General features: G+C 69.7%; 2 protein-coding genes across 5 annotated transcripts; one reads left to right on the forward strand and one right to left on the reverse strand.

Annotated features, from left to right (window-relative positions):
- The first annotated feature begins 438 nt into the window (after positions 1-438).
- Positions 439-6409, forward strand: FHIP2B (FHF complex subunit HOOK interacting protein 2B). 3 transcript variants are annotated; one of them, XM_083811649.1, is made up of 17 exons: positions 439-597; positions 698-776; positions 1453-1622; positions 2128-2232; positions 2539-2661; positions 2765-2920; positions 3015-3211; positions 3298-3406; positions 3482-3558; positions 3739-3928; positions 4018-4187; positions 4274-4408; positions 4513-4603; positions 4701-4844; positions 5327-5467; positions 5556-5656; positions 5764-6409. In XM_083811649.1, the coding sequence occupies exons 1-17, from the start codon at positions 553-555 to the stop codon at positions 5867-5869; spliced, it is 2139 nt and encodes a 712-aa protein (XP_083667775.1). In that variant the 5' UTR covers positions 439-552; the 3' UTR covers positions 5870-6409. The 3 variants fall into 3 exon arrangements, with proteins under 3 accessions (XP_083667775.1, XP_083667777.1, XP_083667776.1); XM_083811651.1 differs by having other exon boundaries at positions 5348-5467; XM_083811650.1 differs by having other exon boundaries at positions 2542-2661.
- A 93-nt stretch (positions 6410-6502) lies between these two features.
- Positions 6503-11065, reverse strand: NUDT18 (nudix hydrolase 18). Of its 2 annotated transcripts, none has more exons than XM_083811694.1 (4): positions 10684-11065; positions 8721-8981; positions 8417-8630; positions 6503-7449 (listed from the first exon to the last, which is right to left on the reverse strand). In XM_083811694.1, exons 2-4 carry the CDS (start codon positions 8871-8873, stop codon positions 6854-6856), a joined length of 963 nt encoding a protein of 320 aa, XP_083667820.1. In that variant the 5' UTR covers positions 8874-8981; positions 10684-11065; the 3' UTR covers positions 6503-6853. The 2 variants fall into 2 exon arrangements, with proteins under 2 accessions (XP_083667820.1, XP_083667819.1); XM_083811693.1 differs by having other exon boundaries at positions 8721-9008.
- Between the last annotated feature and the right edge of the window lie 675 nt (positions 11066-11740).

Raw genomic sequence — 11740 nt, forward strand, 5'->3', positions numbered from 1 at the left:
GGTGTGCGGGGGGGGCTCTCTCCATCCTGATGTGAAGGGGGGGGCTGTCCCCATTCTGGCATGCACGGGGGGGCTGTCCCCAAGTGTAAATGGGTGCGCACAGGGGGCTGTCCCCATCCTGGTGCGCATGGGGGGGGTCTGTCCCCATGTGTATATGGGTGTCTGGGGGGGGCTGTCCCCATCTTGGTGTGCACGGGGGGGCTGTCCCCTTGTGCATATCGGTGTGCACGGGGGGGCTGTCCCCATCCTGGTGCGCACAGGGGGGGCTACCCCAGGGCTCCATCCCCACCCCCACCCTGCTCCGCTTTAGTGCCGGACGCCTTCCCACCCCTCCAACCCCAACGACCCCTCCAGCCCCCAACTCGACCCCCTTCTCCGGGTCTCCCCCCTCCCTCCCCCCCGCCCCGATCGCAGCCGGGGGAGGCGCCGTGCCCGCACCGCCCTCCCCGCACGGCGCCGGGCGGAGCCAGCGCGCAACGGGGCCGCACCGGGGCGCACCGGATCCGGTGCCGGGACCGGTAGTAGGGACCGGTTATAGGGCCGGGCACAGCCATGCTGAGCCGCCTAGGAGCTCTCCTGCAGCAGGCGGTGGAAACGGTGAGCGGGGCCGGGGCGGTGGGGCCGGGGCGTGCAGCGGGGCCGGGGGGGGCGGGGGTGGGGGTCCGTGCGCCCCTGACCGCGGCCCCGGTGTGCGCAGCGGGAGCCCAGCGTGGACCTGCTGGAGGCGTTCGTCGAGCACTGGAAGGGCATCACCGGCTACTACCTGGAGGCTACGGGTGAGTGGGGGCTTCTGGGGGGGGTCGCCGTGCCCTAAACTGGGGTCGCCGTGCCCTAAACTGGGGTCCCCGTGCCAAAAGCTGAGGTCCCCCTGCCCTAAACCGGGGTCCGGGTGCCCAAAGTTGGGGTCCCCACGCCCTAAGCCGAGTTCTCCACGCCCCAAGGTAGGGTCCCGTGGTGTGGGAGCAGGGTCCCCACGCCCTGGGAGAGGGTCCCCAAGCCCCAAATCAGGGTCAGAAGACCTGGAAGTGAGATCCCCGTGCCCAGGGAGGGGTCGCCGTGCGGTAACGGGGCACGGTGCCGACCCCGGTGCACCGTGGCTGGCCTGGGTGGCAGGGCACTGCCTGGGACACCCTCTCCCGGATCCCAGGGAGGCCGTGTCCTCCTCGGTCCCCGGGAGCACCAAAGCAGAGCCTTGAGCATTTCAGCCCCAGCAGGAGCCTGCTCCTTCCCCACCGGCACCGTGCCGGAGGCTCCCAGGGGCTGCCCACGACACCGGGAGGACGGCGGCAGCTCGCTAGGCCCCGAGCGGAGGCAGCAGCCTCGGGTGCTGCTGGGACTCCAGCCTCCTCACATTGCCATCTAGCGTCGCTCCCGCTCTGGAGGAGAGAATTCGAGGCCGGGAGGGCACCCCAAAAAGCCTCCCCCACCCCGACGCCCGCTCTGTGCCCGCAGACGAGAGCACCCCCGCCAAGCGGACCGACATCCCCTGGCGCCTCAAGCAGATGCTGGACATCCTGGTGTACGAGGAGAAGCAGCGGCCGGCGGGGGAGGCCGGGCCGTGCCTCGAGTACCTGCTGCAGCACAAGGTCCTGGAGACCCTCAGCACGCTGGGCAAGGCGGAGGTAGGCGGCTGGGGGGGCCACCCATGGGTGCCATGAGGCGGTGGCGCGCGGCACCGCGTTTCCATGAGCCTCTTTGAGACGCCTCTTTAAGTAATTATTGCCTAAATGGAGCAGCTCTGCTGTTATTTTACTGCTAATAATGATGAGGCTTCCTATAAATAGGTTTTTATTGAAATTTGGGCAAATTGTGGCGTGTTGGGGGGTGCGCTGGCCCTTCTGCGGCCGGGCGGGTCGGCGTGGCTGGGTGCTGGGCTTTGACTCCCCGTTGTGAGCCGTGGGGACGTGGGAACAATCCTGCTGGCTTCTTTATTTGCGTGAGAGGCAATCAAAATTTGTGATTTCTAAAGGGAGAGGAACCCGGGTGGGGGTCCTGGGGGCGTTGCATCGTTTTGGGGGAGCAATAAACCCGCACCGAGGGGGGGTTTGTGGAGCCCGGTGGGTGCTTTGGGGCACCCAAAGGTGCGAGTAAGGGCCGTGGCCGACCTCCCTCTGTTCCCCGTGCCAGTACCCCCCCGGGATGAGGCAGCAGGTCCTCCTCTTCTTCAGCCGGGTGCTGGGCCAGGTGCAGCACCCTCTCCTGCACTACCTCAACGTGCACAGGCCGGTGCAGGTGAGCGCCGCGCGGGGCGGGTAGGGGGCTGCTCCGTGCCCCCCGGGGCTGGGAAACGCCGCGTTCACCCCCAAAAACGCATGCGCAGGGGCTCGGCGGTGCCGCCGGTGCTGCTGCGTGCCGGGACCGGCCCCGGCGCTGTTGCAGACACTGAGTCACCCTAAAATGCTGATCCCCACCCGGGGCCGATCCTGCCAGCGCCAGGGGGTGGCGGTGCCGGATGGGTCCCTGCCAAACGGTGCTGGGAGGGGCTGCGCCGGGGGCAGGACGGCCGAGCAGCTCAGCACCCGCTCCCTGCCTCCCCAGAAGCTGCTGCAGCTCAGCGGGCACCCCCTGGGCTCGGGCACGGAGAAGGAGGAGGCGCAGTTCGCGGCCGTGCTCTGCGCCAAGATCCAGCAGGATCCCGCCCTGCTGGCCTACGTCCTGGAGGTGCGCAGCCCTGGGTCCCCGCGGGGTCGGCTCCGAGACGAGCGTCGGTGCTTCGGGAGGAAGGTCGTGGCTGCGCTCCTCCTCCGCTCCTCTTCCTCTCCAGGGTAAGAGCATCCTGAACGGGAGGAAGGCTCCGGAGCCGCCCCGCAGCCCCGAAGGAGAGGGTGCGGAGCATCCCCTGGGCGCTGCCACCGGCTGCCCCCCGGCACGGAGGGACAGCAACCTCGTCACCTCCTTGGTGGGGCTGTGCAAGAGCCAGGTAGGGGGCAAGGGCTGGCAAGGGGGGGCTGATAGGGACAGCCGGGCTGCTGACACCACCTCTCTCCTCTTCCTCCTCCTCCTCCTCCTCGCAGAAGAGCAGGGTCGCGCTGAAGGCTCGGGAAAACTTGCTCCTGCTCGCGGGGCTCGCCCAGGAGGCGGCCGCAGCCTGCCTGGTGCGGAGCAGCGCCCTGTGCCAGCTGCTGGCCGAGCACCTCTGCGACCTGCACGGCGCCGTGCCACCCTGCGCGGACCCCGCCGACGTCCTCGCCGTGGAGAGGGCCAGCTGGAGGTAACGGCACGCGCCGGGCGAGGGTGGCCACCGCTTGCCCACGGGGGGTTTTGCCCCCCCGTTCCTGCAGCCTCCGCGCCCCGCAGGTCGCAGGGGGACGCCGGCGGTGACGGGGACTTCCCGGGGAAGGAGAGCCTGGTCGCTTTGTTCTGCTGGCTGGATTACCTGGACGAGCTCGTGGCCGGTGCCCACCCGGTACGGAGCACCCAAACGGACCCGCCGAGCACGGGGTGCCCGCGCCGGGGCTCAGGCTCTGCCCCTCTCCCGCAGCTCGTGGCGGGCGCCGTCGCCGAGGCCGTGGAGGAAAAATTCTTCCAGGGCGTCCTGCAGCCGCAGCTGCTGCAGATGTGAGTACCCGAGCCTGCAGCGAGGGGCGAAATCAGCCCGGGAGGGGGCAGTTTATAGGGAAAAAAAACCCCTTTGGGGCCACGGTGATGGGGCTCCCCCTGCCCACACCCCCTTTTTCCCCCCCCCCCACTGTGGGACGTCACGGACCCCTCCCGCGGCACCCCACGCTGTCCCCCCAGGTCGGAGCTTGCTGTCCTCAGCGCCACGGCCGTGCTGACGGGCACGGTGCGGCAGCTCCGCGCGCCCCCCCTGCTGCACCGCCTCGTGCTCTTCCTGCTGGGCCCCGAGCGGCGCCCCGAGACCCCCGGCGACCCCCCCAGCCCTCTGCGCGCCCACCTCATCGACCGCTGCGACCACCTCTCCGACGAGGTCAGCCCCGTCCTGGGGAGGGCGAAGGGGGTGTTTTGGGGGTGGGGGGCACGCTGCTGACCCCTGCCCCCCCCCCGGCCGTGCCGCAGATCAGCCTGGCCAGCCTGCGGCTCTTCGAGGAGCTCCTGCGGGCACCCCACGAGCACGTGGTGCTGAGCCTGGTGCTGAGGAACCTGGAGGCGCGGGGCTACCTCCAGCGCGGCCCCCCCGTACCCGACGAGCGCGGACCCCCGGAGCCGGACCCCGATGAGGACGGGCTGTGAGCGGGGCCGGGGCAAGGTGAGGGGGGCGGGCGGTGATGTCCGTGTCCCCCTCCCCATTGACACCCCCGTGGCGGCCCCGCAGGGACCTGGAGGAGGACGAGGAGGATCCCTACTTCACCGACGGCTTCCCCGAGAACGGCTTCGGGATGGCGAAAAAGCCCCCGGGGGGGGGATCGATCCCCCCGGGGAAGGGGCACGTGAGCGAGGTGGTCAGCAGGTAGGGCGCTGCGGAGGCCTCCCCACAAAGGGGGGGGGGGCCAGGCCGTGTCCCCCTGTCCCCGCGCCGCCCCCTCCTCCCCTGCCCGCTCCCCTTTCTTCCAGCTTCCTCTGCCTGGTCCCCGAGGAGGCGAAGACCTCCTCATGCCTGGAGGAAGGCGGCTACGACACCTACGTGCACGATGCTCTGGGCATGGTGAGGGTTTTTTTTGGGGGGGGGGTCTCGGGGCCAGGGGGGTGCTCCCCCCCTGCCCCCCTTTCTGCTCTCACCCTGCTCCCTCCCCGTCCGCCAGGTCCAGGCGAGCCGCAGCAAGGCGGCCTCGTGGGGGTGGCCCCCGGCCCCCCGGCCCCTCGATGCCTGCCCCCCCGAGGGGCAGTTTTACGAGGGGCGCTTCCTCAAGGTGCTGTTTGACCGCCTGGCGCGGATCCTGGACCAGGTACGGGACCCTGGGGGCTCCCCGGGAGGGGGGGCCGGCAGCACCCCCCGGTGCCGCACCCCCCGGTGCCGCACGGGCTCCGCAGGACGGCTCCCACCAATATTCCTTTGAGCCCCCCCCTGACCCCATAAATCCCCCCCCGGGGAACCTCTCGCTGCTCTCCCCACCCCGCAGCAGCCCCCTGTGTCCCCTCGGCACGATGCTTGGGGGGGGCTTTTCCCCACGGGGGGGGGGGGCTCCCTGGGTGGGCAGCCAGCCTTTGCCTCGCCCAGGGTGCGCGGTGTCAGCCCTGCACCCCCCCGAGCCCGGCAGGGACCCAGCACGGACCCAGCACCCCAAAACCCCATATCAAGCAGCCGAGAGCATCTCCCCCGTTTGCAGCTCCCGTTTATAGGGCCGGGGGGGCTCACACCCCCTGGGAAATGCTATGGGGGGGGGGGCGGCCACGTGCCGGCACCCGCTGAGCATCCCCCGCGCCCCAGCCCTACAGCCTGAACCTGCAGGTGACCTCGGTGCTGTCCCTCCTGGCCGCTTTCCCCCATCCCCACCTCCACGAGTACCTCCTGGACCCCTACCTCAGCCTGGCGCCCGGCTGCCGCTCGCTTTTCTCCGTCCTCGTCAGGGTAACGGCACCCCCTGGGTGCTTTTTTTTATTTTTTGGGGGGGGGACACCAAGGAAATGGGGGCCTGACTCTTCCTCCCCGCGCCCAGGTGATCGGGGACCTGATGCAGAGGATCCAGCGCGTGCCCAACTTCAGGGCCAAGCTGCTCCTGGTGCGCCAGCAGCTGCTGGGGCTGGTACCCGGCGAGCAGTAAGTGCTGGGGGGGGGGGTTAGGATTTTTTTGGGGGGGGGGGGGGCATGAAGAAATGGACCCCAGCGGGGCGCGCACCCCACGGGGCTCCCGGCGCTCCCCGCAGGATGGAGCACGCGACGCTCTTCAAGGGGGTGGTGGTGCTGGAGGAGTTCTGCAAGGAGCTGGCTGCCATCGCCTTGGTCAAGGGCCCCCCCGAGGGCCCCCCCTGAGCCGCTGCGCCCCGGACCCCGCCGGGAGCCCCCTTCCCTCGGCCGGGCTGCGGGGGCTGCTGGGGACAGACGGAGAGGGGTCCCCGACCCCGGCACGGCCCCGCTCGGAGCGGCACGACCCCAAAACGGGGACGGCGGCGGCACCCCGGCCCCTGGCCCCGTGGCGTGGGAGAGGATTCGGGGAGCCCTTCGGAAGCGGAGGTGCGCTGAGCCCCGGGCAGGATGCGGCCCTTCGGGGCACGGCGTGCACCCTGCTGCTCGTCCTCGTCCTCGTCGGGTTCCTGCTCCCCGCGTCGGAGCTGCCCAGGAGCCCCCGCAGCCCTCGGTGGGGTTTTTTTGGGAAGAACTGGATGCACGAGCACGGCTTCCCCGAGGGGCGGCCGGCTAATGAGGCGGGTGCTGGCCCCAGGGCTAATTACAGCCCCTCGTTTGCATGAGGGGCAGGGTGTGCATGGGGGCGCTGGGTTTGTGCGCGCCAAGCTGAGCGCAGCCGGCACCGCGTCCCCGAGCCGTGGGATGCAATAAAGCCCTGAGCTGGGAGCTCTGGTCCTGTCTGTACCACCCCCGCTCCCACCTGGGGGGCACCCAAATCCCACCCCGGACCCCCCCACTCCCAGCAAGGAGCCAGGTGGGTGCGAGGAAGCAGCAGCCGCTTTATTTCCACTCGGGCTGGCTCTCTGCCCCACGAGGGGGGGACACGGGGCCGTATCCTGCCCCGAAGCACCCCCCAGCCCCGTGCATCGCAGCGTGGGGCTCTCGCCTTCGCCCCCCCCCCCCCCGCAGTTCCAGCTCCGCTCCCCCCACCGCAAGCACCGTCCTCATTTTGGGGCTGGCACCCGGAGGGCAAACGCGCTCCATCCCCAGCACCTCGCCGCTGCCGCCCTGCTTGGCGGAAAGCAAATCTGTGTGAGCAGCGGGGAGCGGGTCCCGCACCCCCAAAAATTGCTGCGACCGGCACCCCCGGGTGCTGGGGCTCACCCGCCGCTAGCTGCGGATGGGCACCGTGCCCGCCGTGCGGAGCCGCTGCAGGATGCGGCCCTTCAAGCCCTCCTCCTCCACCCGCCACCAGCGGAAAGCGGGGTCACACAATTCGGGGGGGCCGTCCCCGGGGCCGCGGGGCGGGATGCTCAGCAGAACATTCAAGCAAACCCCGTCAGCCCCCCCGGGACCCCCGGCCCGGTGCTGCAACCCCAGCAGCCCCATAGGCCCGACGGGGGGGTCCGGGGGCAGGCACCCCCCCAGCAGCCGCAGCACGGGCAGGCGAAGCCCCCGGCGGATTTGGGCAGGATGGGTGCCGCACACCACCACGGGCAGCCGGGGGGGGCCGGCCGTGCTCAGCAGCACCCAAAGGTGCCCGGTGCCGCTGGCGAAGGCCACCAGGAGCCTCAAGCAGAGGTGGGCGCAGGGCAGCTCCTGCGGCAGCGTCGGGGGGTGCGGGGGGCTGCGGCGGTAGCGGGCGGCCAGGTCCAGCAGGGGCAGGATGTCGGGGGCGCGCAGGGGCAGGGAGGACAGCGCCCCGTCCCACCACCTGGCCTGCAGGGACTCCTCGTCCGCGTCCTCCAGGGTCTTCAGGGTCCCTCCTGCGGGGGGAGAGACAGCGGTGTCCCGGCACGGGGGTGGTGGGGGGCTCCGGTGACCCGGCACGGGGAGGTTGGGGGGGTCCCCCGGTGCACCACCGTGCGCGGAGCCACCCAGGGACACTGGTGTCCCAGCACGGGGACGGCCAGGGATGCCAGTCCCTGCTTTTTTTTGGGGTGCATTGGGGCACCGACCCCAAGCCATGGTGCTGAGGTTCCCGTCGTGGGGCTTCTGGGGGGGCTGCCAGGAGCTGGCGATGCTGGCGCTGATGGCCTGGCATCAATAATGCCCTAATACCCCGTACCCCCTAACACCCCGCACCCCCTAATACCCCCATCATGGGGTTTTTAGGGGATGGCAGAAGCTGGAGATGGTGCTGGTGGCACTGATGTCCTGGCACAGGACCAGCTGGGGACCCTAATACCCCAACATGGGGCTTCTTGGGGATCCTAATATCCCATCATGGGGATTCTTGGGGACCCTGTTACCCCATCATGTGGCTGGTAGGGGACCCTGATGCCCCATCATGGGGCTTCTTGGGGGCCCAGATGTCCCATCACGGGGCTTCTTGGGGACCCTAATACCCCAACACAGGGCTTCTTGGGGACCCCGATACCCCATCATGGGGCTGATAGAGGATCCTAATACCCCATAGTGGGGCTTCTTTGGGACCCTAATACCCCATCCTGGGGCTCCTTGGGGACCCCGATACCCCATAACGGGGCTTCTTTGGGACCCTAATACCCCATAACGGGGCTTCTTGGGGACCCCGATACCTGCGGCTTTTTGGGGATGCCAGGACCTGGCGCCATGACAACAGGGGACCCCAACACCCGGGCGCGGGGCCGCCAGGGGACCCCGCCACCCACCGTGGGGGCTGCACCACGCGAGCCGCCCCCTCCCCGACACCCCCCCAAGACCACCCCCCTTTTTTCCCCCCCCCCCCCCCGCGCCCTCCCCGTCACCCACCGGTGGGGCGGGCGAGGAAGACGAAGCGGAGCCAGGCGGGCCCCCTCTCCTCCAGCGCCAGCAGGGTGAGGGGCTCGCACTCCAGCCCCGTCTCCTCCTTCACCTCGCGGCGCAGCGCCGCCACCACGCTCTCGCCGGGCTCCATGCGCCCCGCGGGCAGGTACCACGTCCCGCGGCACCCCGCTTTCGCCTCCTGCACCAGCAGCACCCCGTCCTGCGGGGCAAAAGTTGGGGGGGGGGGGGGGCTGTACGGGGCGTATAGGATCGGGGGAGGCTTATTTTTTTTTTTGGGGTGCCGCCTCACCTCGTCGTTGAAGAGCACGGCCAGGACCACGTAGCAGGCGCTGCTCCCCAGCCGGACGGGGCCGCCGGGTTGCGGGGTGCCGTCGTAGGCGCCCCCCAAATCCCAGCCTCGGCCGCTGAGCACCGCGTCCAGCTCCTCCGTCGCGTCCCCCATGGCACCCGTTCAAGGGGCTGCGGGGTTTTGGGGCGGCGGGGGCACCCGGCAGGCGTGCAGCCGAGCCCGGGGGGGGGACGGGCACCCCCAGTGCCGCGTCTCGGTGGGCTGCAGGGTGTGGGACGGGTGCTCAGCCTGCGGGGCGCACGGGGAGAAGGGGGGGCTGTAGGGGAAGGGTTTGCTGGACTGGGGGGCGTGCAGGGGGGTGTAATAGGGGAAGGGCTTGCCGGGCTGCAGGGCGGCCGGGGGGGCGTAATATGGGAAGGGTTCGGGGGTTCTTGGGGGACACGGCGGGGTGCGATAGGGGAAGGGGCTGCTGGACTGCGGGACGCCCGGCGGGGCGCAGCAGGGGAAGGGCTGGCTCGACTGCAGGGCGTGGGGGGGGAAATAAAAAGGGAAGGGGTCGCTGGGCTTGGGGGCGGCCGGGGGGGTGCGGTAAGGGAAAGGCTTGCTGGATTGGGGGAGGCAGGGGGGGGCGCAGGAGGGGAAGGGGCGGCCGGATTGCGGGGCGCAGGGGGGGCTGCAGGGGAAGAGCTCGCTGGATTTGGGGATGCGCGGGGGGGGGCGGTAGGGGAAGGGCTGGCTGGACTGCAGGACGCGGGGGAAGCGGAGCAGGGCGAGGGGCTTGCTGGACTGCAGGGGGTAGGGGGGAAAGGGTCTGCTCGACTGGGGGACGCTGGGGGGGACGGGTCTGCCGGACTGGGGGGTGGCGGGGGGGGAAAGGGGCCTGCTGGACTGGGGGAGGTAGCAAAAGGGCTCGCTCAGCGGGGGGGAGCTGGGGGGGCTGTAGGATGGGGAAAAATCGCCAGGCTGCGGGGGCCAGGGCGTGCTGGACTGCAGGGGGCTATAGGGGAAGGGGTGGTCGGGGTGCGGGGCGCATGGGGGAAAGGGATCGGGGGACGGCGGGGGGCAGGGGGGCGAGCTGGGCTGCAGGGCGCACGGGGGGCTGCTGGGCTGCAGGGTGCCCGGGGGGGGGGGGGGGAGATGGGGGGGCAGAGGGGGGCACGGCAGCAGGGGGGTCGCTGGGGGGAGCGGGGGGGCGAGGGGAAGGGGCAAGGGGATGGCAGGGTGCAGTTAGGGGGGGGTTACGGGGTCCGCAGGGAGCAATGGGGAAGGGTCAAAGGGATTGCGGGGTGCAATGGGGAAGGGGCGAGGGGACCCCAGGGTGCAATGGGGGGGGTTGAGGGATTGCAGGGTGCGATGGGGAAGGGTCAAAGGGATTGCGGGGTGCGATGGGGAAGGGGCGAGGGGATTGTGGGGTGCAAATTAGGGGCGGGTTATGGGGACCCCAGGGTGCAATGGGGAGGGGTCAAAGGGATTGTGGGGTGCAATGGGGAAGGGTCGAGGGGATTGCAGGGTGCAATTAGGGGTGGGTTATGGGGATCGCAGGGTGCAAAGGGGGGGGTGTCAAAGGGATTGTGGGGTGCAGCGGGGAAGGGTCGAGGGGATTTCAGGTTGCAATGGGGAAGGGCCAAGGGGATCGCAGGGTGCAATTAGGGCTGGGCTCTGGGAACTGCAGGGTGCAACGGGGGTGGTTTGAGGAGGCGTCAGGGTGCAATAGGAAGGGGTCGAGGGGAACCCCGGGGTGCAACGGGGAGGGGCTGAGGGGACCCCAGGGTGCAACGGGGAAGGGTCGAAGGGATCGCGGGGTGCAACGGGAAAGGATGGAGGGGCTCGCAGGGGGCAGCCAGGGGTGGTTTATGGGGCCGGCGGGGTGCCACGGGGAAAGGCTGCGGGGCGCAGCGGGGGCGCAGCGGGGGCAGGGCGCGGGGTGCAGCCCCCCGGCCCCCCGCGCATGCGCCGGACTCACCGCGTCCCGGCGCTCCTTCGCGCCGCCCCCGCCCCCCCCCGCTCGCCGCCTATTGGCCGAGGTGCCCGGCGGGGTCGCCTCGCATTGGCTGACCCCGTCGTCACTCTCCGTAAGGCTGAGGGGCGGGGCTTGGCCTTAAAGGGGGAGGGGAGCGGGGCGCAGGGGGTGCGCGTTGCACGGGGCTAATTGCACGGGGCTAATTGCACGGTGCTAATCACGTGGTGTTAATCGCACGGTGCTAATTGCACGGTGCCCATTGCAGTGACCCTTGCATGGTGACCATTGCACGGTGCTCATTGCACGGTGCTAATTGCACAGTGCTAATTGCACGGTGCCCATTGCAGAGCCCCTTGCATGGTGACCATTGCACGGTGCTCATTGCACGTTGCTAATTGCACAGTGCTAATTGCACGGTGACCATTGCACGGTGCTCATTGCACGGTGACCATTGCATGGTGACCGTTGCAGTGACCATTGCACAGCGCTCATTGCATGGTGCTAATTGCACGGTGCTAATTGCACGGTGACCGTTGCATGGTGCTCCTTGCATGGTGCTAATCGCATGGTGCTAATTGCACGGTGCTAATTGCACGGTGCCCATTGCACGGTTTCAATCACCTGGCGCCCCTTGCACGGTGCCCCTTGCACGGTGCCTGTTGCCTGGTTCCAGTCGCACAGTGCCCATTGCACAGCTGTAAATGCACAGCGTCTATTGCATGGTGCTCACTGCACGCTTTTAATTGCACGGTGCATTATGTGCACTGCACGGCCCTGCTCGCTCTGATGCAGTGCACGGTGCATGGTGGCCTACAATGCACAGTGCACGCTGCATGGTTGTGTACACTGCACGGTGCATGCAGGAGCATGCAGCACACGGTGCACGGCGCGGGTGGCACGCAGTGCACAATCCGTGGGGTGCTGTGCATGCTCTGCCCCCCCCCCTTTTCCCCGTTAATGTTTGCTAGGCGATGCTCCTGGGTGTCCTGGTGCAGAGCGGGGCCGTTCCCCCGCACCCAGGCGCTCCGAGCACGCAGCTCTGCGCTGCCCGGGAGCTGCA

Source organism: Anser anser (genome assembly GCF_964211835.1).
Source record: "Anser anser genome assembly, chromosome: 26".
NCBI classification, from domain to species: domain Eukaryota; kingdom Metazoa; phylum Chordata; class Aves; order Anseriformes; family Anatidae; genus Anser; species Anser anser.

Bases quoted from the DNA above. Each gene is read 5' to 3' on its own strand.
- NUDT18 (XM_083811694.1), bottom strand. From the start codon at position 8,873: ATGGGGGACGCGACGGAGGAGCTGGACGCGGTGCTCAGCGGCCGAGGC. The intron at 8,631-8,720 runs GTGAGGCGGCAC...TTTGCCCCGCAG, and splicing joins CCGTGCTCTTCAACGACGAG to GACGGGGTGCTGCTGGTGCA. The intron at 7,450-8,416 runs GTGGGTGACGGG...CTCCCCCCGCAG, and splicing joins CTTCCTCGCCCGCCCCACCG to GAGGGACCCTGAAGACCCTG.
- FHIP2B (XM_083811649.1), top strand. From the start codon at position 553: ATGCTGAGCCGCCTAGGAGCTCTCCTGCAGCAGGCGGTGGAAACG. The intron at 3,929-4,017 runs GTCAGCCCCGTC...GCCGTGCCGCAG, and splicing joins GCGACCACCTCTCCGACGAG to ATCAGCCTGGCCAGCCTGCG. The intron at 5,657-5,763 runs GTAAGTGCTGGG...CGCTCCCCGCAG, and splicing joins GGGCTGGTACCCGGCGAGCA to GATGGAGCACGCGACGCTCT.